This window comes from Mus caroli, chromosome 16 (genome assembly GCF_900094665.2).
Source record: "Mus caroli chromosome 16, CAROLI_EIJ_v1.1, whole genome shotgun sequence".
NCBI lineage: Eukaryota > Metazoa > Chordata > Mammalia > Rodentia > Muridae > Mus > Mus caroli.
The window spans coordinates 56,121,485-56,149,172 of NC_034585.1; the positions used below are offsets into that span (position 1 = coordinate 56,121,485).

At 37.7% G+C, this 27,688-nt stretch overlaps 1 protein-coding gene across 2 annotated transcripts in view; it reads right to left on the minus strand.

Annotated features, from left to right (window-relative positions):
• Epha6 (EPH receptor A6) overlaps positions 1-27,688 on the minus strand; it is an 882,350-nt gene that overhangs the window by 233,554 nt on the left and 621,108 nt on the right. For both annotated transcript variants that reach the window (XM_021184474.2, XM_021184473.2), the window contains one exon: positions 3,414-3,599. In XM_021184474.2, the coding sequence (XP_021040133.1) occupies positions 3,414-3,599 (186 nt within the window). The remainder of the gene's footprint in view (positions 1-3,413; positions 3,600-27,688) is intronic.

Genomic DNA, 27,688 nt, shown 5'->3' on the forward strand with positions numbered 1-27,688 from the left:
CCACAATGTACCCTGCAGCGCCTCAACACTCCCTTATGTGGTTTGCGCTTAGCAGTTAAAACTATAATGCTGATTGTCATCATGGAGATACTGACTTATATAGAATTAATTTTCCCATTTTGTAGAGCCTTCTTATAGGTCATTTATATATACATATAAATATGCTATTTATAATATAATATATGATAATATATGGATAAAGTCATAGTATTTATTTGATAAGATTTGATCTATTAATGGAAGAAAATAAAGATCTCTTACTTTCCAAACTCTAAGTCTATTGCTGTTCTCTTATTTTTAGACATTCTATGTGTAAACTCACACAAGAGAATTTTGGCATCAAACTTAAATTATAAGCCATCCTCAAAAATAAATTTTTCATGTAAATATAAAAGTAAAAATGAAGGAATCACTTGAAATGGTTAAGCTAGTGAGAGGAAGATGATGCTAAATTCAGTATCCATTTATAGATTTAATTTGTATTGGAATAATTCAAAGTCTTAGAAAAGAGAACTGAGATTCTCTAATTAATGATATCTGGGTTAGTTTAGTTTTATTCTACAGACATGAAAGTTCAGTATAGAGATGTTAAATAATTTATCCAATGTGTACAGATCTTAACTGGCAAGAGCAGAATTCCTATAACGATTCATTGATTTGGTTATTTATTGCCGTTAAAGAAACAAATTTAAACTTAATGGCTTAAAACAACAATTTTACACAGATTTAGCAGGCATTTAGATACTATGCATCTAATAAAATAATAGTAAGTTCATTCCTAGGATGTCTAGCCTCCCCAACCATGTGTCATTAGTTAGATTTATAGTTTCGGACATGCATTTCCTCCTATGATGCAGAACTTAAGACCTCTGCAGTTTCTTACTCTTATAACATTTGTACCACTAGTGTACATGGCTACAGTTGTAGTTCTCGATGCATAGATCGATATAGTTCTTGTTCCTCATTAAAAAGCATCTTTGTGTCGTGGATGGTGGTTCAAAGTGATAACGTAAGTGTCAGTGGTATGTGACATCTAGATCACTAGGCACAGGAACCACAACAGAAGGGAGAGAGGAAAGACTGTAGGAGTCAGAGATCAGGGAGGACAAGAGTGAAGTAGTGCCTTCTGGCTCTAATAAACAGCCGAATGTACGCACTCATAGCAACTATGGTTTGCCTATATACAACTTGCACAAGATTGAGCCAGTCAACATTCCAGAATGGTAGAGGAACTCAAATCTCTACCTCCATCTGAGGAGATATGGACAATTAGACTTCCAAGAGAGGGAGAGTCACTTTTCTTTATGGCTATGGCCCCTAATACATTTAGAATACTCCACTGGATGTAGTGCAGGAGTATGTGGGGAACATGAATTTGACCTTATGGAATATTAAGAAAAGTAAGGACACAAACTTGGAGTAGATTTCAGAGGAGTTAAAGGGAAAAGTAAGAATATAAATATACTCAAAATACATTATATGAAAAGAGTTTAAGAATCAATAAAGAACCAAAATTTATTTGAAAAAAACCTCCTCTCTTATAATTTCTTGGGTTGACTAGATTGAGTTGATTTAGTTTCTTTGCCCTGCCACATGGCCAAAGCTGCAGGTACCTGGCTAGGGTGCGAATTGGGTAGGGATGTAATGTCTGAGATGGTTCACTCACAAGACTGAAATTTAGTGCCATCTAGCATGTTGAGTAAAGTACCTTGATTCTCTGTTTTTAAAAAAAATCTATCATCTATCTGTTCATCTGTCCATCCATCCATCCATCCATCCATGCATCCATCCAATTCATTGTGTATGTGTTTGTTTGTGCTTGTGTGTGTGTGTAAGACATTTAACATGTGTGTGAGATTAATGTAAGAGAGATGTGACTATATCCATATGCAAGTCACAACATGGGTGTTAAGGACAGAGGACAATGGTAGCACTCAGTTCCTGTTGGTACCTTGAGATTAAACTCAGACTATGTGCAATGCCCTCCTACCTTGCTAGGCTTCTTTTTGCAATGCTGCATGGATTATTTTCATTCCACATGTAAGTTGGGTTTCAGGAAGAAGAATTATAGACTACAGGTAACAATTTGCAAGTATATAAATGCCATGTGTCCTGACCTTGCTAATGTCCCAGTGGGCAAAGTTGGTCACATGGCTGAATTCAATGTAATTGTGGTTGAGAAGTGCATATGGGTGAATATTGAAAAACTTAAATCACTACAATAACAAGTCCACTATAATGATTATTATTTTGAACTCTCTTCCATGCTTTCTGAACTATTGAGGCTGCCATTAATCTGGTCTCTTGAGAAACATTTTACCAATGCCGTGGGTGAAGAATATAGAGATTTTAGATGCAGAGTTCAGCACATATTTTTTTAAGTTATTACATTTTCTTATTTTTAACTATAACATGAAATTTTAATGTCCCTTAAATGGTTTGAAAAATATTTATTTACATATTTTACTTTTACGTGTGTGTTTGTGTTTACATGAATTTATATACATCACATATGTACATGAGCTTGTGGTAGCATAAAGAAATCATCAAAATTGCTGGAACTGAAATTACATATGATTCTGTCCTAGTAGTGGGCTCTGGAAACTCAGCCTAGGTTCTCTGCAAGAGAAGGTAGGATGTGCTCTTAACCACTGAACCATCACTCTAGATCCCACTCATATAAGTGAAATAAAATGTCACTTTAAATATTTAAATAATTTTTATGAAAAATTCAATTATATTCTCTGTTGGGTTTTATGTTTAGTTTATTAGTAAATAAAAATGGATACATATTGTTATATTTTTTGCCTTTTTTCATTGTTCAAATATGTACAATATGCAGCCAGTTACTTAAAGTATGAGTAATTTTAGATTTTAAAGTAATTTTCTTTCAAAACAATGACTTTGATTCCACTATTTCTGTAACAGCAGAATTGTTATCTCAGCAGTTATCTTATATTTTACTTTGGACCAACTATAATAATTTATTCATAATGCTATTAATAGAGCTGACTTCCATATAGAATTTTTTCTGGAAAGGTTTTACTCTATGATAAAGCATTTTATACTTGTCTATTAAATGTATTTCTAAGGAGCAGTAATTTACTTTAATGAATCAAATATTGATAGTCAGTCTTCTATTAATATTGACATTTAGAAAAATATAACCCGCTCCTCTTGAGTCATTATGCTAAGCCAAATGAGCAAAGTTAAGGGGTGATTCCTTTTCCGAGCTTTGTGGTAACCTATGTAAACTCTGATAATGCCATGGCCTAGAGACAGACACTGAGAAGAGAGGTCAGAAGCCAGCATCCTGAATGAAGTCGCTGTCTCAACAACTTGGTATTTTTATTATGACTTAATAAAATCTAAGAGCACTGTAGGAGAAATAGTGAGGAAAACCAGGAACTTACTTTTAGTGACAACACCTTCTAGGCGAATGATGTTTGGGTGGTCAAACTGACCCATGATGCTAGCTTCTCTTAGAAAATCTCTTCTTTGTCGGTCCATGTGGCCACCTTTCAATGTTTTAATGGCAACTGGGATCTCCCTTTTCCCTGGTGTCTTCAAACGCCCACTGCAGACTTCTCCAAATTCACCTTAAAAGACAAAACAAAAATCATTTGTTTATACCAAACATTTCTATTTCAGAAAAATCCAAATTACCATGATATCATTTAGAAATGAACCCCAAATACATCTTTTCAATGTTTGCTTGAAAATGCTTGTGTGAAAAATATGCTTGGTGTGTTTATAATGCTTCTGCCATTTTGTATTACAAATTTAGGTGAAGTAGTGTTCTTAGAATTATTATTATAAAATAAAAACATTGATTAATTTTCAGAAACATTGAAGGTGTTATTTCTGCATCAAGGCAGCTCCTCAAGAGACATCCCTGATTTGCTACACAATTATGTCCAGCAGAATGGGATGTGGTAGTGTAATTTTTGAGGAAAGCAATGATTATCTGACATTCCCTGATCTTCTTCTCAGTCCTAATCTATGGGTCAAATTCGGGCTTTGTTTAGACAATCCTGGTATGTATAGTTGATTTGACCCGTGAAGTCATAAGTCTGGGCTTTATGACAATTAGAAAACAATATTGTTTTAATTAATTTATCAACACTGAAAAAAATCCTGTGCTAAATACAGTTATAATAGCTTATTATATAGGATACAGAATTATACAAGATATATTGATAGAAATATAACTGTTATACTTCAGCTCTAGTTTATGAATAGGTTAAATATGCATGTTGCTGCATGAGTACATACTGCCAGATTGGTATGAGAGTCACAGAAGTATACGGTACTATCTTGTGCACCATTAAAAAGAAAAGGAGATGAATGCAAATGAATCACTTAAGAGTAGTCCATCCATGAAAATGCTGTTTCCATTAAGAACAATCATGATTTCAGGACTAGATGCGAGGGAGATACTTTATGTTGAGGTGAAAATAGTAGGATGTACAAATAAGGAGGGGTCAGAACATTCAAGGTGGGTGTGTTGAAGACAGATTGAAAGGTCAGAAACAGCAAGGAATGGTGAAGACATAAGGCAACTGACTCTGAGGGGCTGTTACCAGAAGGCTCACAGCTCTCTCAGTGTAACACGGTACATTCAACAAAGATTAAGGGCATGGGGGAAAGAACTCAATAATAAAGCACTTGCACGGAAGTATGAAGACCTGAGTTTGATTCCCCACAACTCATGTTAAGTAAGTAGGTGTAGGATGTTTTAATTCTACTTAGAAGGAAATAATCACAAGAGGTGGAGGGAGGGAGGGACCTGAGTGGGAGAGAAGAGTAGGGGAGGAAAGGGGGGACAGGAGAGAAGCCCAGAGGGCCAAGAGAATGAATAGGATCCCTCTAGAAAGTACCAGAGACCCAGGAGGTGAGTGACTATAACAGGTCAATGGGTTTGACCTTAGTGAAAATGCCCAACACTGGAAAGAGGGAACTCGAAGAGTCTACGTCCAGTAGATAGACAGGGCCTCAAGTGGAGGCAAAGGGATACTAACCCACAGTCAAAATTTCTGACACAGAACTGTTCCCATCTTGTTGCAGCCCGCCCGCAGTCTGCAATGCGAACGGTTTAACTGAGGATGGCAGTTCGAGCTGAAAAGAGAGGAAGCTAGACGGGGCGGGAGAAAGAATGAGGCCAAGACGATTTTATGTTTAAGGCACCCCTTTACTAATTCCAACATTCAGTTATAAAGGAAGGGGGAGGGAACCCAATTTCCCGCCAAGTAACTCGGGGTCCAGTAGCAGGACGAACACGTGTGTGCCTCCAAGCAGCAAAGCGACAGGGTCCAGCAGTGGGCGTGGCAGAACGAATGAGCAGGAAACTCCACCCTTGAGCAAGCAGGTTCTAGGGTGGGGGAAGGGAAACCACATCTCCTCCCATTTGTTAACAAAAAAATAAAAAAAAAAAAGAAAAGGCTGGCCTGAGGCAGAAAAATTATCTATGCTCAATAGTTCTGCCTGAGTTCTTAGGGCTAAAGAAAAAACCTGTTTCCGTGGGATTCTCTATCTTTTCTAATGGTAAACTGTATCTGGCTAAGACTGTCCTTATTATCTTAGTAAACCACTAACAGAATAGCGCTGAGCTGTAGGCTCTGACTTTATAATGCTAATTAGTGCTGAATAGGTAACTTCNTGGTTGCATTTTAAGTAGGGCGTTGGAACCCTGGCTAAGTTTGACTGAACAAATTTGAAATACGCTTTATTAAGAATAACATTGAGTTGATATTCCTCCGCAATTTTGGATGATAGGTGGGGAAACAGGGAGGAGGGGTAAGACTGGCTCCTTAGTACAAGGCCAATTGGCTTTTTTATTTGGGTGGGAGGCAGTGAAGGGCTTGCCCTTTTGACAGTATGGTCTCCAACCTCTCTCAGCAGGAAACTCCACCCTTGAGCAAGCAGGTTATAGGGTGGGGGAAGGGAAACCACACCATCTAAAAGAGCTACAGGGACAAAAATGGAGAAGAGACTGAAGGAAAGGCAGTCCAATGACTGGCCCAAAGTGGGATCTATCTCATGGGAGGAAACCAAGGCTCAACACTACTACTGATGCTATGATATGCTTACAGATGGGAGTCTAGCATGACTGTCCTCTGAGAGGCTCTACCAGCAGCTGACTGAGATAGATGAAGATACTTACACCCAACCATTGAACTGAAGTTGGGGACCCCTATGGTTAAATTAGGGGAAGGATTGAAGAAGTTAAAGGGGAGAGTGACTCATAGGAAGGCCAGTAGTCTCAACTAACCCAGACCCCAAAGTCTGAGCCACCAACCAGGGACATACATAGGTGGGTCTGAGGCCCCTGGCAAAAATATAGCAGAGGTCTTCCTGGTCAGGCCTTAGTGGGAGAAGATGGCTTAATCCTCTAGGGTCTTGAGGCCCCAGGTAAGCAGGGGGCCTGTTGGAGTAGGAACACCCTTTTGGAGGCAAAATGTGAACAACATACCAATGAAACACACACACACATACTATGTAGCATTATTCATAAAGAAGTTTCAGTCATTTAAATTTCAATCTTTTAAGGGTGGAAGGAATAAGAATATGTCAATTCAGTTTATTAGTTCAGAGTTCTAATTAATAATTGGATATGGATAGGTAATCACATTATAATTTGCGGCACCACAGATTTCAATTAGCCATATATTCTTTGCATTAATTCAACAGAGTCAACCAGATGTTGATTGTATGTGAGTAATACCCACCATTTATTGTTGAAGAAAAAAAGACAATGTTTTCTTTTTAAAAATATGAGCGTACATGTCTGCTAGAAATAGAAGACAGTCTAACAAGATAGTCAGTTGTTATTGTTATTATCATGGTTTATTTTTATTTTCAGTACTAGAACTAGAAATCATTTATTATTGAGGAAAAAGTCACTCCCTCTGGTGGAAAAAAGGCTAGTGAGCTGGGGAAGACGGCTTCAAAGCTGAGAGTTTGTCTTTTATACTTTAAAACTTCACACAAGCAAGGATATGGAAGCACTGATCAGGCTGCTGTCCCTAGAAAATGCAGTGCTTAGAATACCAGACTTGACAAATTTTGCCCACATTTTGTAAGAAATACACGAATATATTAAAATGATGCTCTCTATTTGTTGGGAGTTGAATGTTCATATTTTACAGAAAATGAAGCTGAGCTTTTAAAGTTCTTTCATAACACATTTGATTTTTAAATTTGTGTTTTGTACCTAAAAATAACAGCTGTTAGAAAATTGAAACATTTTCCTGGGCTCCTGGGACCTTCGGAGCAAAAAAGGGTATTTGAATATGTCTAAATACATGTCAGATACACATAAGGCTGACTAGTATTAGAATTTGTCTGTTGATCACTCTCCTCCCCTAAATAAATATATAAAAAAACCAAAACTTTCTCTTTGCCTCTCTTTATCTTTTACTGAACTCTAAAAAGATCATGTACTATTAATAAAGACTTGGCAATACTTAGAAATATAATATCTGACCTGAGTCCAAATCCATATAATTTTTCTCATGTGAATATCATAAGAATTCAAATAAACTTTTGAATATAATGAAAGAAATGACATCTCTGTTGATACTTCATCAAGATAGACATAGTGGTAATTTCCTTTGGCTTTCTGTTGTCTGAAACTCATGCATCTTATTAACACCAGGCAGGTGTTTTCTTCATGTCAAGCTTTGCTTCATCAGCCTGTTATCACACTTATTTCATTGGCACTAAATATGGTGATCTGAGATTCCAGTTCTCCTTCATTTAAAACCCCTTGGGACAGAGAAATGAAAAAGCCACACTCCTGAGTTATTTTTAAAAAATATGTGTACTGGCTGTTGGGATGGTAAATATGCCTTAACGAGCATATTTCTTAGAGAATTTTTTCAGGCCTGGGCCAAAAAATCTCACTCACAAAATGTGTTCAGATATTCTTTCACAGAAGGTCTGGATACATCACACATATGAAAGTGTCTCAAAGTACAATTTCATAAACTGTCAAAGACCAATTCATTATGTGATTGTCCTTATAGTAACAGTAACATTGTACATGTAACTTGACCATAAGTAAAAGAAATCATTCCTTAATAAGATTGTGACTCTTTATATGTAGTGTATAGTTAACCCATTAACTATAGGCACATAACATTAATGACTACTTGCACATAATTGTAATCATTATTACAGTGCCCTCATATGGTACTTTGTGCCAATGAGTCTATAAACTGAATTCATACTTTAATTTCTTTAAAAACCTTTTAAAGTTGGTACTAATACCCCATGTATAAAGCAGGAAACTAAAGCACACTTGCTAAATAAGTTGGCCACAACCAACAAATGTTGGGACCTAGAGTTCACTACTGTGAACACTTTCTTTCCTGATGTTTGAGCAATTTAGTCGTTGTTAGCATTTTATTAAGTTCACAGTCTAAATTCCCTATGGTAACAATGGTATCTTCACACTAATTATTTCCAGGGTTTAAGGCATGGGCTGGATTGGAAAGGCACATGGAGTGATGAAGCCATGCTATATGAATCTTTCATCTCTGTTCTACTAAAGGTAACCATTACTATGATGAAACACCAAAACCAAAAGCAACTTGTGAACAAAAAAGGTTTATTTCAGCTTACAATTCCACTTCACAGTTCATCACTGAGGAAAGTCAAGGCAGAAACTCCAACAATCAGGGACCTGGAGACCAGGGCGGGTGCAGATCCATGGAGGGTGCTGCTTACTGGCTTGATCCTCCTGGCTTGCTCAGCCTACTTTCTTATACAACCCTGGACCACTAGCCCAGGGGTCTGGGCTCTCTGCCATCAATTAATAATTAAGAAAAAATGCCTTACAGTAAGATCTTATGGAGGCATTTTCTCAATCAAGTTTCACCCCCTCTTCATTTCAGATAACTCTAGCTTGTGTCAAGTTGACTTAAAACTATCTAGAACAACTAAATTTGAGCCCCAGCTGAAATGGGTTGTATATTAGTGAGTCTGTAAAAACCACTCCAGTCTAGTTTCAAGGTGGCTAAGAAAATTATACACAGGATAATTGATCTTCTGCCATGGACAGCACATTTGCTAGCTAACAATCCCATCTATCTTCCAGGTAGTGGTAAAAATCTTTCTTGACAAGCAATTTTATTGTATAATATATAGGGCCATGTGAAACTACCAATTAGTATTGGATTTTGCACTTAAACTGTGCAGAATTGAACTGACACTCGGAGGAAAGTGGGGGGGAAGTGAGTACAATCATCTTGGAAAGCTGTGACAACATGATCATGGAGCCTTGCCTAAATTTTACTCTCTGCAATCTGAGGTGCCAGCTCTCCTTCATTCCCAACCCCTTTAAATGAAGAAACACAGAAGCCACACTCCTGGCTGTTTAAACAAACCAACCAACCATTTCTTTTGGTTGTGGGGATGGTAAATCTTGCCAACTTGATTAGACCTAGAATTAACTGAAAGACAAGATACTGGGCAAGTCTGTGAGGGATGTGCAGGTAGGACTAACGAACCCCAGAGTAGCGCAGCACCTTCAAACAGCAGCTCAGGTAAAGAGAGATCAGAGGAAAAGTGAAGAGTGTGCCTGCTTGCCTTTGACCCTGTTGATGGGTGTCCTTTCCTGTCACTGCTGCAGCAGATGCCAGCCTTTGCTGCCACCAGAATACTACTTGCGATATGTGTTGAAGCCCAGGGGCTCCCAAGAATCCTCCAGGCATTCCGCACCACATTGAGGTGCGGTGGCATCCAGCCTTGTGCACTCAGCAGCCACCAGATGCTCAATGTCTCCAGTGGGAAGACATCTCTGTTGGCCTCCCCAGCCCTGTCCAGTAAGACAATATAGTCACTCCTCTTTATAACATACGTTCACTTTCTGAGTTGCTATCCTCTAAAGAGTTCTAACATGTATTTCACGACGGTTTTCTTTACGTCTGCCATTTCCCCGGACTGGGATGGTCTGCAATACACATGTCTTCATTTGTTCCGTGTACATCTACTTAATTCCCTGTGAAGACTGATCGTTGCCATCTTTTTTCCAGGGTGCTTCCCCTAATAAACTTTCCTCCAACTTTCCTTCCTCCAACTAACTTTCCATTTTAAATGCTAAAGCAAAAGAAATCTGGTAACTTAACACCACCCTCTACATTTGGAAGTGTGTCCAGCACTCATAGATAGGCAGGCTATTTTGTTCTCCTACCAGATATAATGGCAACCTCAGACAAGGCTATTCTGAGACATGACAAGAAGAGACAAAGCAAGGCCACTTCATAATTTTATCCAGGTTCAGACAGAGTCAAGGTCACCAAGTTATCCCAAAATACTACACATCGCATTCTCTTGGCAAAAATGAATGCTTCTCTTTTTAAAATTGATTCTTGTTTTATTCTTATTCTGGTGTTCCCTATTTAGAGCTAAGTTCTATGAGGATAATATGGTACATGCCATTAAACTCAGATTTGATATTTTGTGCTCTTTTGTTGTTATTGGAAAGCACTATTGGAAGGCACACATCTCTATTTCTTAAGATAAGGTTCCCTTGACACACTCACCCTCTTTGTCAAACAGATCAGGCACAGACCCTCCCTCCAAACTACCGTGTATGAGGATTCAGCTGTGTTTTGTGATTTTTCCTGGAGAGATATACATAAGCTGTTTATTTACTCTAAAGAGAGCATTGATGAAAGACCAGAGATTATTCCACTCACGTCTAGCTTACCAACACAATGAGTTTGATTGGAATTTCTTACTGGAGTGTGGGCAACTTACAGACAGCCATACCACTGATCCAAAGTCTCTCTCTGTCTCTGTCTCTCTCTGTCGTCTCTCTGTCTCTCTCTCTCTGTCTCTCTCTCTGTCTCTCTCTCTGTCTCTCTGTCTCTCTCTCTCTCTCTCTCTCTCTCTCTCACACACACACACACACACACACACAGAGAGCAATGGTTAACTGCCTCTAAAATCCCTCAGGAGAGGTAGGACCTTGTAAGCCCCACTCCTAGCAACCACTAACTGCTCATAAATTCCTTGCAAGAAACTTGGCCTCATCTCTTCTCACATCCTCAAGGATGGAACTTCTATATTTGTTATAATCACACAGCTGCTGGGAGTTCAGGAGAGCAGTGGCCATGATAGGCCTAGAGGACAGGATTCCTGGCGTTCCTTGCCAGCTTATGGAATGATTAAGCAATAACCCTCACAAAGATTCAGGGAGAAACTACTCCTACTTGATACTAGTAAATCTATATCCCACAACACTAGCTCCGTCTGTTGTCAAGTGTAACTTATTAACTTATTTTACACCTATGTAGTATGGGCTACCTTCTTCTTATGGATTGTGAATACATTATATATAATTCATTGCACACACACACACACACACACACACACACACACACACACACACACACGTATATCTGTCCAGTGAGAGGTATATGGGTATATGATACTGGGCAATCCACTTAATGCAGGAGAGAGAATCCTCCTCTGACCAACAGGATGAACAGGAGTTAATTCAAAACAGTTACTTTCCTTCATCACCTTCTCAGAAACTTGTCTGCTCACACTTTACTTCCAGAGCCTTTTCTCTGTGTTAGATGGGTGTGCTCCACAGCACGTCCTTCTCCTTATTAAATGAAATCAACCTTTTCCTCCTCACGTTGTTTTATTTATCAGACTGCTTTATTATAGTAACAGAGATAAAGCTAGGATACTTAGCACAGCCAAAGTATTTTCACTGAGACATAAAATCATTATAAAAATGTCCAGCTATCTATAGGGTGTTTTTAACTATAATAATGTACTATCTATAGACAAATAACTCTTTGTGGAAACTTATGGGTGGGGGTAAGATGGTATATATTTTCACTCGGGCAGGAGACCTAGAAGGGTCATTCTGAGAGAACAGATACTTAACTGGTTGCCAGATCCCTGACTCTGGCCCTATCTTCAGTTTTAGAAATATCATTTGCTAAACAGATTGGCTTCAAACCCATTTGGATGTGAGCCGGCAAATAAAACCAACCAGGCAAAGTGCAGAAGTAGTCATGCACAATGCACATTGCAGACAAGTCTGTCTGCCTGCTGACATTGATCATGGGCAGTGGACTTGAAAACTCTCCTATCCTTTTTCTCTAATTGCCTCTGAACTGAACTTGACTTTAGTGCTGCTAATATAAGGCCATAGGATGCTTGCCTATCACCTCTAATGGGCCAGGCTTGCCAATCTCTGTCTTACAACAGATCCAGAAGTAATCTTGTCTAGGCAACATTCTTGCTCTGTTATGGCCTTGTTGCTATTTTTTAGTGTGTAGGGATCACCTTGGAGTGCCAGATGCCTACATAGGCGGTTCTTCTTTCTGGTTCTCTCTTGAAGATAGCCAAGGCAGAAGAGCGTCAGCGGGGGTAAGACTTGGTCCTCCAAGACTTTTAGGGTTGCTTTTATTAACCCTAAAAATCAAATCTTTACCTGTCTTAAGTTTAAGTTACTATGCAGTGGAGCCTGTCTGAGATCCTGTGAGGCCAGAAACTGAATCTCTGGAGTTTAGGATCTCATTGTAAAACAGCAGAGGATTAAGTAAAGTAGCCATTGTTCTATCCCTGAAGGAACTACTCCAACTTCCAGCCTGCTAGTTGAAGTCACAAGAAGAAAAAAAGGATACTTAGAAAAATGATCAGTGGTTAAGAGCATTGACTGCTCGTCCAGAGGTTCTGAGTTCAATCCCCAGCAACTACATGGTGGCTCATAACCGTCTGTAACAAGAGCTGATGCCCTCTTATGCTGTGTCTGAAGACAGCAACAGTGTACTCATATAAATAAAGTAAATAATTCTAAAAGAAAAACAAAGAGAATATACTTGGCAAAGTTGTCCTCCAGAAATGCTAGAGAGATAACGAGTTCTGTCTCAGGAGTTTTACTACTGTGATAAAACACCATGAACAAAAGCGACATGGGGAGAAAAGGGTTTATCTCACTTCCACTTCCAGAACACAGTCCATCATCAGAGGAAGTCGGGGCAGAAACTTAAGTCAAAACCAGGAAGCAAGAGCTGCAGCAGAGACTACAAAGGAATGCTGCTTCCTGACTTGCACCTCATGCTTGCTCTGCCTGATTTCATATACTCCTCAGGAGTATTGGTCAAGGCTGGGAACAATGGGCTGAACCTCCCTATGTCAATCATTAAGTGAGAGAATGTCCTACAGACTTGCCTATAGGCCAGTCTTCTGGGGGATTTTCCTCAATTGAAATTCCTCTCCCCAGATAACTGTAGATTGTGTCAAATTGACAAAACCAAACCAGGACTATATCCCAAATCAAGCACAGATGTAATGAGATGTCCCTTTAACCCAGAACTTTGATAAAAGCAGCAGGAGATTTGCTGTAAACTGGGAAGGTCAATTCCAGGCCAGACAGGGCTACATAGAGAGACTCTGTCTCAAATAATAAACAGACACACAGGTAGGTAGGTAGGTAGGTAGGTAGGTAGGTAGGTAAGCAGGCAGGCAGGCAGGCATGAGACAGAAACTGAGTTTGCTCATCATTATGAAACTGACTTTATAAGAATAGGTAGTTCCATGCATTGAAAGAAAAGGATGATAAATAAAAATAGAAAAACGTATAAAGCTCACTGCCAGAGGTTAAATTAAAAATATTCTAATAATGAAAGGTTATATGTAAATTAATTTTAATTCTAGTATATGATTAGTTTTAGTTCAAAGTGTTAACTCTAGTATGAAGTTAAATCTTCTGTAAAAATGTTACAGGTCTACTGTAGCATCTCATCACTTTGGCTATAAACAACTGGATGATAGATAGATATGAAAATGATTTCTGTACTGGTTAGGGCAACATTTGCTGTGATGAAACTTCACCTTTCAAAAGCAGTTGAGGCAGGAAAGGATTTCTGTGTGTGGTGGTTTGAAGAAGTATGTCATAGGCAGAAAGGAGAGATTTGTATCAGGGATCAAATGCATTTCATGATAATAAAATAATATACCATTTGCTTCAAAATTGCTAAAACAATCGGTTTTTAAAAGATTTACTTCAAAAGAGTCTGTGAGATGATTGATTTTGAAAAATAAATTAGTTGATTTAATTAATCGTTCAAAACTACAGCCATTTTAACATTACATCACATCTCTTAAATATATCATACAATTGTTATTTCTTATTTAAAAATTAAAGAAGTCAGATACCCCATGATGGAATTGCCTGTTCCCCAGCACACACACCCCTAACTGAAATGCATGTCCTTGATTCCCTCAGTCTTCTAAATGACTCAACAAGTTCAAACCCTGGCCTAGGTTCTTGCTGACATCCTCTTGTTGACATGCTAGTTCTCCATACTGTGAACTTTTCCTCATTTAAAGGGAAAACAAACACATTCTGTTTCAACCGCGTGTGTTCCTGACAGATTTTAATTTCACAGCTGTTGTGTCAGTTTTCTCTGGGATGGAAACATTCCATCCTGCCTGAGAAAAGCCTTAAGCAGAAAAGTAAACAACTCGGTATAACTTCAGGAAGTTCCTAAAACAGACCAGATTTATTAGACCCCTCCACACCTTAAAAGCTAACCAATAAAAACAAGGAATAAAAAACTGCCTGTAAAGAGGACTTCTAGAGAAGGCAAGCTGCACAGATTCTGAGGCCAAGCTGCCTAGATGAAGCGGAGAGGAGCAGAACTGTCTGAAGGAGGTTTAGACTACAGTCATTTGGTAAGGATACTCTGCAGCCTGATGAGCTGCCTGTAGGCTGTGCATTGTGTTCTAGGCTCCCAGACTTTGTGAACTGGCACACATACTGAGGTGGGCTTTGGTGATGCAGCTGTCTTTGAGTCATTTCTGCTCTTGTAAGTAAACCCTCGCCCATATTTCTGTATGTAAACCCTCAAAAAACTCATTGGCGGGCTGGTGAGATGGCTCAGTGGGTAAGAGCACCCGACTGCTCTTCCGAAGGTCCAGAGTTCAAATCCCAGCAACCACATGGTGGCTCACAACCATCCGCAACGAGATCTGGCACCCTCTTCTGGGGTGTCTGAAGACAGCTACAGTGTACTTACATATAATAAATAAATAAATCTTAAAAAAAAAAAAAACTCATTGGCTTACCATATTTGGTGGTGTCTGTTCTTTGGTCTCCATATCTGAGGTGAATAGATGCAAGTGTAGTCTCTCTGGGTGGAGGCAGGGGGATGTCACACAACAGAATTAACACTATTTACTAAAATAGCTCCTTTAACTAGTTGAAATCATTAAAATCCATCTTCAATGTGTTTATTCTTTTGTTATCTATCTCTCCATGGATTCTCAGCCTCATCTTGTCAACTATAATCTAAATTATCATAATTTATATTATATTGGTAAACTATCATGTGCCATCTGTGTTTACTGAGAACGTGGGTGGTTCTGAAAGTAAGGCTGGCTTCCTGGTTTCATATCAACCATGTTCTATCAAATGTCTTCCAAGCTCCTGTGTTACAGGTTAGGCCACCCTCTGGCTTGGTAACAGGGAGAGGGTAGAACAGAAAATAGTCCAAAAGCAAAAAATAATGCTTTTGAGAACAGCTGGAGGAAAAAAAAACATTTCAACAAAGGTTACTATTTTTTATTTCATGATGTAGAAGTGCTTGTCATGCAACAGGCCAGAGGAGCCAGCAGCCCCTTCATAAAGAGACTCCTTTGCTCCAGGTAGACAATTTCAGCACCACTTTTGCAATTCCTTTTCTTTCAAGGGTATCAGCTGCTACCAGATGGATTCTCATAGCAACAGTTTTCTTGCCTCAGGATATATTGAAAGAGATCAATCCTCTTTATACTAAAACTATTTGCATTTCAAAGGTAGGTCTGCTTGGTGATCTATCAAAATTGATTTTTCTATTCTGCTATCAGAAGAATTATGCTAAAAATCAAATATAATGACAAATATATTTGTGACTATTTTCTTTGTCTGTTTTGCAGGAAAGTATATAAAGCATACTGTATGTTTTTCTATTAGCTTGTGTTACCATCTTCCACCTACACTTCATACCATGACTGAAACTGACAATTAGTTCAACCACTCACTGAATATTCTTAGAGAAATAAGTTACATATAAAAATCTATGTTTTATGTCTGTATATATAATTATATAAGAAACATCTCAATTCCCAGAAATTCTGTCCCCAGGTGCCGCATATGAACTTAGACCATAATATCTCACCCTTTATGCTTTGTTGATTAGTACCCAGTTGGGACTGAAACCCATCAGCTGCTAAAGAGCCTCTGATTGGCTAGTCTCAATCCAGGCTAAGTTAACAGGAAATCCATCCTGAGGAATAATAACCCTCACTTACTGTGTCAGGTGTGAAAATGGTTGGAAACATACAACATATGCATGTATCCAATTGGTTGCCTCCCCTTGCCCCACCCCATCTAATGTGTGGGTTTTTGCTTCTAAAGGTTGCTGTGTTCTGCCCCTCGCTGGCATGGTTTAGATCCCAAACCCAGACATCTCCCTGATAAATGATTTTTTTGAATAGGGAAACTTTTGTTGACTCAAACTTGGTTTTCATGGTGGATTATTCCCAAATCCCCAGACTCTAACAATCTTCAACTATATGTTCCTTTCAGTCGACATATTAGGTTATATATATTAGGTTAAGGTTTTCCCCATCACCAATTACTTTCACTTTTATACTGATAAATTACACATCTATATTTACTGCCTGTGAAATTCTTTCTTGAAATCTGCCCATGCCTTAACACCTGGAAGTCTCTTAGGGACCATCTCATCATCACTTCCTATTGTAATCTGCTTAGATTGGCATTACAAAGTGCCATAGAATGAATGGTTTAAATAACAATGATGGCTTTGTTTGTTGAATGGTTGGAAGTCCTAGTTCAGTATACTTGCTGTTTCAATTCCTGGTAGACTCTCTTCTTGGCTGTTCAGTGACTTCTTGAAATCTCACCTTTACCTTTCTTAGTACTCATGTGGAGAGAATTTGCTCTCTTTCTGTTCTCAAATGGACAGACATCAGATTAGATAAGTCCCTTGTTTATGGTTCATTTAACCTCAATTATCTCCTAAAAATCTTATCCTCCCTCAAATCCAGTCTCCCACACTGGAAGTTAGAACTTCAACACATGAATGTGCAGTGGGAAGAATTTAATACATAGAATGCCCTGTAACCTCTTGTCATACATTATATCTTAATTCATTTTGTTGCTATGGTTGATTGAATCATGTCCTCTCACCCAAAAGAAAACTGTATCCTAAAAAGCCTTACCATGTAGGATCTTACAGGTTCACTATATTAATAAACTTTAGACATACCAATTCTACTAGGACACCTAGATAGGTCTTTGTGGTTCTAGTGGAACCACAAAGGTTCTTACAGGAGAGAAGCAGAAAAGATGGGATGAATGAATATGAACCAGGGAAGATTGTCATGTGGTTCAGGAAGACTATAGTAGTTTTTTGAGAAGGGACCTTTAGAAGGTGGCCCTGGCAAGGACACACATTCTTCCCTCCAAACGAATGTAGATTCATTGTGGACTGTATTCAGTTTTAGTGTGATTAACTTGTCATTTTGGGCTTTAAGAACTATAAGACTACAGACTTGTAGATTTAACTGGTAATGCATGGCTGGCAGCTATTTCAGGGTGGGGCAGTCTGATTCCTATATTGTGGGTCTGTTTTAGGTTGACTGCGACTCTTTGGGGCAATGAGTCTCCACTGGTCAGTTGTGATTCCATTGGGGATTCAAGAACCATTTCACATCAGAAAACACAGGCATTTACATTATGATTCATAACAGTTATGAAGTAACAAGAAAAATAATTTTATAGTTGAGTCACACAACACAAAGAACTATGTTAAAGGGTCGCAGTCAACCCTTTAATTAGGATGTTTGACAACCAATGCCTTAGGCCTTTGTTTCTGGATACTGACTGAGGTTCACTTCTCATGTTTCAGCAACAGTTCTCTGACTTACTACCATTTTCTGCTCCTTTGCCTTTCCCACTGTGAAACTTGCCTTCTTGCTCCTCTGACATCAGTCACTATGAACCCAATGGGAAGGCATGCTACAGAGTATGTGGTTAGACCAATGACTTTATGATGGTCACCTGTATGAGTAGTTGACTCCCCGTCAAAGGGCACACTATTCATTCTTGAGTCACGGTGAAGGCAACACTAAGAGCCTCATTTCCCAGAAGATGAGATATTTGCACTGGTGCAAATATAGCTTTTTGAAACTTATATGGAAAACCAAGTTCATGGTGGAAGGATTGCACTTGGAGAGCAGAATACAATGATGTAGAGAAGTCAGCTGCTTCACAGCTGTGTTGGTCAATGTACACCAAGTAACAGAAGAGTCAGGATAGTTCCAAAATAAAATGCATAATAATTTTGATTTAAAAGTCAAGCATGTGTCCTAGATAATCACTGACTGATATTAAATGACTTTAACAGCAGTAAAGTCTTTGCATAGCTTTAATATAGTAAATGTTTGTATTTAAAACTGTATTATTAGATCATTTCATCTTAAGCTGTAAAACATATTTGTGGAAAATCACTATCACCTCTCTAAATTGAACCATGATTCAAAATAAAGACATTTTAATATGACTTTACTTATTCTCTGGGGATAACAGGAAGATCTTCTAATAAAATAATTAGCATAAAAGTTCATTTTCATGTTATCTTTTCATTTTCACCAATATAGACTTTATTACTTTAGTTAAAATTTCATTCAGTCTATTTGTCTCCCTGAGATACTCATCATACTTTAAAAAGTATACTTTATTATTTATTAAAAACACTTTTCACTGAGGCCTACATTGTGATACATGCTATTATAAAAAACTTCTGAGATGGAAGTGAAGTTTCCAACAAACTACAAGTGCTTTGGCTCTAGAGAATAATTCAAATTCCATCATGTGATGGAGAAACTGACTGGCAGGATAGTGTTCGTTTGGATTCATCAGTAAACAACAATTTCCAAATTGATTGTGGAATTGTATTTCAGGAAGAATATTCTAATCAGTTATTGAATATTGTAATTCAGTAAGAATAATCAGTTATTGAAATTGACTAAAATTTTCACAAAATTTAAATTGTAGAATATTGCTGTATGTAGACTCATATCCCATTCAGTGTTACAGCTTTTAAAAAATTATAAACTGAGATGGTTTTCAAAGTTAAAACTTTGATAATATTATGATCTATTATAATTTAGAAACTGCACATAACATAGTAAGTAATAAATGTAGAAGTGTCTTTATTATAAGCAGAAAAATATTATATGGAGTAATTACAACTTTGTGAAAAGAAAATATAAGCTTTGTGTTTAGAGAAGCTGGAACATATAAGATTAATGAGAATTAGAAATATAAATGTAAAAGCGACTAAACCACTGAATTTACAATCATCTTCTACATAGTATATTTAAAGCTCATCCTTCAGCTAATGTGACATGATAAGAAAGGTCATTTCTATCAGGTTCAAAGCACTAACATAGGGTGGTGATGAAAAATTATGATTCAAATTAATACTTAATTTTTCTTAAACATTTCCTTGGTTAACTTTTGCAACTAGAAATTTTGCCATAAGAGATTAATTTTATCTGTGTAGTCAGATAGTGTTCAATGCATCTTGATAAATTTGGCCCATGCTTTGTAAGTAGAAAGAAAAACTGGTTTCTATACATGCATAAGTTGAAAAGAACTCCAGATAATCTTAGGTAAGCATTTTACATCTTGGGAAGAAGGCACACATGTTATACAAATGTTTTTTTCAAATGTGTTTTTGCTTGAGGGACATAAGTTCTACATTACTTTTTTTTTTCAAGAATCATATGATTTATTTAATGCATGCAATCAAGTTAAACCAAAATCATAAAATTAAAAGAGGGATTATCGGGGGTAAATTTGATCTATGTACTTTATATCCAAATGTCATAATAAAACCCACTGGATAGAACAATGATTATATACTGAGCGGGCATACAAAGAAAAGTGAGACTTTAGAAATAGATTCTTCTATCTTTTCATGTTATACACAGGGGTCCAGAAGTCCATCGATTAGGTCCACTATGAACACACCAATTTTTACCCACTTTTCACCACCTTGACCATGATAGACCACAACTTATCATTTCTTCCTCAGAACTACCTTCCGACTGGAATCCCACCCTATTATAAACGCACCATTGTGAAAGGCCATTTTAAAGAAACCAGTGTGTGTAGCTAAGAGCTTTTCTACCCAGCCTCTTTGTTTCTAAGACAATGACTTTGAGAATTATTCATGAATAAATGCCTAGGCCATAAGCTTTATTCCCCCTCTCTTTTCTATGAGCATTTACTTTAAAGTTCTGTTCAATCTCTTCATAACTGCTTGACTTGTAGGGTTGTAAGATATATCTAATGTTTTGTATGTCACAATATCTAAGAAGATTCTACGTTAATGGATACACATGTTAAAGCATCATCACCTCCAATCTGTAAAGATAACCACCATCTCTGATAAATGTGCAATCTCAGAATCATCTTTTCCAGAATTCAAGGCAAAGGCCCATTGGAATCCTGGGCATGCATCAACTGTATGATATATTAACATATACATATATGGGAATTCTCCAATGTCTATACAACAAAACATAGACATTGGTCTAAGGTAGCATTATTAAGCAGAATCTGGATTGTTAACTCTGAACATTGCATCTCTGTTGGCTGCCATGTTAATTCTTCAGGCCTTTGTGCTTTCTCATCTGGAGGCATCTTTTCTGCTGTTGTTGTAGGTTCCAGACTGGAATCTTTTGTTTGTTTTGTTTTGTTTTGTTTTGTTTTGTTTTGTTTTGTTTTGTTTTGTTTTGTTTTTCAAGACAGGGTTTCTCTGTATAGCCCTGGCTGTCCTGGAACTCACTTTGTAGACCAGGCTGGCCTGGAACTCAGAATTCCGCCTGCCTCTGCCTCCGAGTGCTGGGATTAAATTCATGTACCACCACACCAGGCTTCTGAAGATTCTTTATTCTGATTTGAAGAATCCTCTAACCTCTGTCCCATGACCTTCAATTTAATTTTTTAGTCCTCTCCTTATCTAAATGTGCTTTATTCTGATCTTTTGTTCTCTCTCTCTCTCTCTCTCTCTCTCTCTCTCTCTCTCTCTCTCTCTCTCTCCCTCTCTTGGATATTTTCATTGTTTATATTTCAAATGTTATCCCCTCTCCTGGTTTCCCCTCCGAAAAATATCCTTCCCCTATCCACCCCCCCTCCCCCCTGCTCACCAGCCCACCTACTCCTGCTTTCTGGCCCTGGTATTCCACTATACTGGAAGAGCCTTCACAGGACCAAGGGCATCTCCTGCCATTGATGTCCAACTAGGCCATCCTCTGATACATGTGCAGCTGGAGCCATGAGTCCCACCATGTGTACAATTTGGTTGGTGGTTTAGTCCTAGGGAGCTCTGGGGATACTGCTTAGTTCATATTGTTGTTCCTCCTATGTGGCTGCAAACCACCTCAACTCTCTTGGTCCTTTTTCTAGCTCCTTTATTGGGCTATGGATGGAATGTGAGCATCCACTTCTGTATTTGTAGGCACTGGCAGAGCCTCTCAGGAGACAGCTATATCAGGCTCCTGTCAGCAAGCACTTGTTGGAATCCACAATAGTGTCTGGGTTTAGTGATTGTATATTGGATGGATCCCCAGGTGGGACAGTCTCTGGATTTTTTCAGCTTTTGCTCTGAACTTTGTCTCTGTAACTCCTTCCATGGGTGTTTTGTTCCTCTGTCTAAGAAGGATCAAAGTATCCACATTTTGGCCTTATTTCTTAAGTTTCATGTGGTTTGTGAATTGTATCTTGGGTATTCCGAGCTTCTGGGCTAATATCCACTTATCAGTGAGTGCATATCATGTGTGTTTTGTGGTGGATTATCTCACTCAGGATGATATCTTCCAGATCCATCCATTTGCCTAAGAATTTCATAAATTCATTCTTTTTAATAGCTGAATAGTACTCCATTATATAAATGTACCACATTTTCTGTATCCATTTCTCTGTTGAGGGGCATCTAGGCTCTTTCCAGCATCTGGCTATTATACATAAGGCTGCTATGAACATAGTGGAGCATGTGTCCTTCTTACATGTTGGAGCATTGTCTCAGTGTATGCAGAGGAGTGGTATTGCTGGGTCCTCAGGTAGAACTATGCCCAATTTTCTAAGGAAAGGCCAAACTTATTTACAGAGTGGTTGTAACAGCTTTCAATCTCACCAGCTATGGAAGAGTGTTCCTCTTTCTACACATCCTCACCTGCATCTACTATCACTTGAGTTTTTGGTCTCCTGGAGAGAACAGGTCTCTCCTGGGGGAACCTGTGCACAGTGGACTATGGATTAGCCTCAGCTCAGGAAGGTCAGACCTGCCAATTTGAATTTCTTAATTGGAGACTTTAGACCACATAGATTCAAGGTAATTACAGAGAAGTTAGTCTTACTCATATAATTATTGATGAATTTCTGTTTGGTTAGAATACACTTTGATCTTTTCTTGTTATCTTGTTTATTTTTATTGGTTTGGTGTTTTAATATGCTGATGTTTTAATGGCTTTTTGCTTCTCTTTGTATATCTTCTTTTCTGTTGAGATTTGTGAATGCATGTTTCATTGTGGTGATATTTTCTGACTTTTGGATATAGGATTCCTTTTAACAGCCTCTGTGGTACTAGACTACTACTACAGTACTGCTCGTCTACAGTAGTCCTGCTGATGACTTTCATCATCCTGTATTTTTTCTTCCTGAGTAATACCCTTGTGGAGTGTGGTATAGCTTTTCCTTATTAAGTCTCTGTGGAAAGCTGCTTTAAATCTAATGAGGTTTCCCTTGGATCTGTGGATAGCTTTTTCACTTGCTGTTTTAGATCTATGAAACCATATGATAGTAAGGTGCTACAACAGCACCTTATAGCAGTCACTATACCTATAGGTTCTCGTCTTTAACAGGACAGGAACCATCCTGAATACTATTTCATTGAATGCATATTTTTAGCTTTTAATCTCTTGCCCTCATGAATTCTCCATGATTCATGAAATAATCTACCTATGGTGGGTGCTTTATAAGCCTAAGAGACTGTCTATTCTCTCATTCATCCCTCTATTTTATTTGTTTCTTCCCAACTGCTAGTTAATAAAACAAAACAAAACAACAAACTAGCATTAGACTTCTGCCATTCTTTGGCCTTTTTAAAGTCTATTGATGCTCACAGCTTCTGTTCTCTGTTTCTGAGACATTGTTTGCTATGTACCCTGAATGACATATTGCTTCCTGCAAAGACCCCATTGGTCTGGAACATGTGGTCTTACCTCAGCATCCTGAGTGCAGGAATCACAATCATGTACCACAACTGGCTCACAACTCTACCTTTATTTCACCTATCGATCTTTTCATTTCTAAGAATTTTGTTTGTTTCTTTTTCATTATCACTGTCTGTTAGATTTCTTGTTCATATCATGAATTGTATGTTTTTTTAAATTGGAGTACTAAATCCTTGAACCTCACTGAGATTTTTTCAAGAAATTTTTGATGTTTCTCTTAATTAGTATATATTCTTTCCTTTGCAATCTGCAGCTAGAAGCTATTGGGTTCTTTTGGAAGTGTCATGGTGCCTTGTTTTTTTATGTCAGTACTCAGCTACTAGATTGCTATTTGCACACATGTTGGACAAGTTTTCTCTATCACTTTTTAAGCTGGTTGTCATAGCTTGTGGCTTCTTCCTTGAAAGTATCAGTTTGTGGTGGCATTGGCTCTAATTGAGCACTATAATACACTTTCTGGGTAGCTTTGTCATTTGCGGTCATGGATTTAGGTATGGGTATGGTATGTGTTGTAATGGGTCAGGACCTTTTTTTTTTTTTTTTTTTTTGCTTTTAAGTACCACAAGGAAGATGTGTACTGTATAAATCCAGGCCAGTATATGAATACAGTACTAGGGGTACATACTACTCTGAGTCCCCTTCAACAATGGGAGCTGTGAGGAGAGAGATGTGGAATGTGGTGAATATGAGCTCAGAAATGGCACTTCTGGAGTGTAGGTTTGGTCTCCATAGGTATTGTACTGTGCTGAAGGAGCCTGGGCTCTAGGGTTTGAGGAGAGGCAATGCAAATTTATTCTGTGAAGCAGAGCTATAGTGTGGACTGCACGTAGCTCTTTTATCCCAAGCCTGTGTGGACTGAGGAACTCTCACCTGGGGCTGCTGAGTTACCTACTTATGGTAACTTCTAAGGCTCTCCCATTTACATTTGCATTATTAGACAGTATCCATAATGGAAATCTGATGTCACAATTGCAAGCATGGTTCATTCTGCTTTCTGCCCTACCCTGGGCATTCTTATTTTTCCCCTTACTAGGTTCAGTTGCTTTCCCTTAGGTCTTCACCCTGAAATGTAACTGTTTGCATTGCTGATTTCATTGTCCAGCAGAAGATGAGTCCTAAGCATCTGAATTTCTTAGCAGTATTTCAAGTTCTCTAAATTTTAGATGATTCCTGTTTATTTCTTGCTCAAAAACAAGAATACTTAATACAGTTTGAGAATTGCTTTATGACAAGGTTTATCAATTTTCATACATATTTTGTTTCACTGAAGAGAATATGAGTTTGAAAATGTAGGCTTATTAGCTTCTGAATATTCATCACATATATTTGATAATTGTATTATTCAATCTGCTAGCCTTATTCACTACCCTGTTTAATCTATTACTTACTAAAGTATAATAAAACTCATCTGTTAGGGTTACCAGTTTTTAATTCCACTAATAAGACATCTTTTGCTTTATATTTTAATCTATTCTTATACATTTTATTATTTATAGGCACATAGAGCTAAATTCCAAAACTGTTAGCCTTAAATATTGAATGTCACCTTAAAATTATTAAAATATTAGTCACAATTAGGATCTTGAACTTGAACATGGCTTTTATAAAGACAGTAAAGGCTGATGTTTACCAATATAGTTTTACTTGTTGCCTGATTTTCAATGAAAATAATAATAGGTAATTAGATGTTGGCTGCTGCTTTGAGTGCTATATACAAATTAATTCATTTAACCAAGCATATTACTGAACTAATTGTGAAAATAAATAAGTAGTAGTAGTGTAAAGTTTACATAAATGATCTGCTGATGAAAATAGAACTAATTCCAGCATGTTTAGAAGACAGCCACATATTTAGGAATCACAGTAGGGGACAAAACCATTTCCTCCTCATAATATGTGCTTTGTCCAGTCTTATTGTTGATATGGATTGCTGGTGACCTTAAGGCCATTGCATAGTATATGGGGTATAACACTTGAAAGATCTCACTACTCTAGCATTTTAGAAGCATGCTTCTGAAATACATCTTTAGATTTTTTTTTTGACCCATACATAAAAGAAAACTTGAGATACTATGAACATCTCTAAACAAGACACTTTCTTCATATCCATGTGGAAAGCAGTAGCCATTCCAACTGGGTCATTTGTCATGTTTGAAGAGAAGTATGGTGGGCCTAACTCTTCACTTTAATCTCTACAAAAGCACCTTCCAAAACTATAGCGATAACATATAGTTGTACTTACTATATTCATAGCTCATGAAGTGACCAACAGCTGTACCATCATAAATTTCAAGTATTTCCTCCACTAAACCATGCTGAGTTCTATAGTGAAGTCAAAGTAATGAGTAGAGAATTTTTAGTACTGAAAAAGAAAATCATCAATAAGGAGAGATAAACTTAGAATAATGTGAAATTATGTGTACAAATACTTTAAATTTGATGTTAGTAAACTAGAATTTTCAGAACCTTAAGGGTATCTGATGTTATGCAAGTTATACTACAACGGAAGGAGACAAAGATGCTAAATGCCTGTGTTTTGATATTTCTTCTTTCTCTTTAAAGTGATGATTTATTAGGTGGTTTCCTTGGACTTCACTGCAGAATATGAACAACAAAATGTGACAGCATTCATGTTCACGTTAGTGAAGTAAATGAAAGGTATACAACATTTGTCATAGAAGATGTGATTCTCTTTTATTAGAGAACAGCAATCCTAAACCAAACATAGAATATATATACACAGAAAAATCTACTTGAGATATTAAACGACTGGCATTTCTTTACATTTCTTAAAATAACAATTGATTGCTCTGTTTTTTTTTAACCCATTAGTTTCTTTTATGTTTTATCTAAATAAATGTAATATGGCATGATTTTTAGACAAGATTTGTAACTGTATGTATGTCTAGTTGATTTTAAATGTTAAATACTCAACTGTTTTCTAGAAATAACTCTATCCCTCCAAATTCAGTGGGGCCACACTTATCTTGGGAAAAATGGCTTATTTTACAAGGTACACATATACTTCAACAACTTGAATAAAAAGGACTAATTAAACCTATCTTTCCTATATGAGCAGAAGATATATATATAAATATATATATATTTATATAAATATGTGTGTGTATGGAGAACATTACATATATATATATATATATATATATATATATATATATATATATGCCATTTTGATGTTATAACTTAATGTCCTTAATGTCAAAGACAGGTTGACATTCTTTTTTTTTTTTTTTTTTTTTTTTCAGAAATCCTCCTGCCTCTGCCTCCCAAGTGCTGGGATTAAAGGCATGCTCCACCTCGCCCAGCTCTTATGTGTCTTTGCATCTGATCTATTTCTTACTCTTTTGTTTTGACCTATTCTGATACTATTTCATTTTTTAAAAATTTTTATTAGGTATTTTCTTCATTTACATTTTCAATGCTATCCCAAAATTCCCCCATACCTTCCCCCCTACTCCGCTACCAACCCACTTCCATTTCTTGGCCCTGGTGTTCCCCTGTACTGAGGCATATTAAAGTTTGCAAGACCAATGGGCCTCTCTTTCCAATGATGGCCTAGTAGGCCATCTTCTGATACCTATTCAGCTAGAAACAGGAGCTCTGGAGGGTACTGGTTAGTTCATATTGTTGTTTCACCTATAGGGTTGCAGACGCCTTTAGCTCCTTGGGTACTTTCTCTAGCTCCTCCATTGGGGGCCCTGTGATCCATCCAAGAGCTGACTGTGAGCATCCACTTCTGTGTTTGCTAGGCCCCAAAACAGCCCCACAAGAGAGAGCTATATCTGGGTCCTTTCAGCAAAACTTGCTAGTGTATGCAATAGTGTCAGCATTTGGAGGCTGATTATGGGATGGATCCCTGGGTATGGCAGTCTCTAGATAGTCCATCCTTTGGTCTCAGCTCCAACCTCTGTAACTCCTTCCATGGGTGTTTTGTTTCCAATTCTAAGAAGGGGCAAAGTGTCCACATTTTGGTCTTCGTTCTTCTTGAGTTTCATGTGTTTTGCAGATCATATCATGCATCTTGGGTATTCTATGTTTCTGGGCTAATATCCACTTATCAGTGAGTACATATTGTGTGAGTTCTTTTGTGATTGGGTTACCTCACTCAGGATGAGGCCTTCCAGGTCCATCCATTTGGCTAGGAATTTCATAAATTCATTTTTTTAATAGCTGAGTAGTACTCCATTGTGTAAATATGCCACATTTTCTGTATCCATTCCTCTGTTGAGGGGTACCTGGGTTCTTTACAGCTTCTGGCTATTATAAATAAGGCTGCTATGAACATAGTGGAGCATGTGTCCTTCTTACCGGTTGGAACAACTTCAGG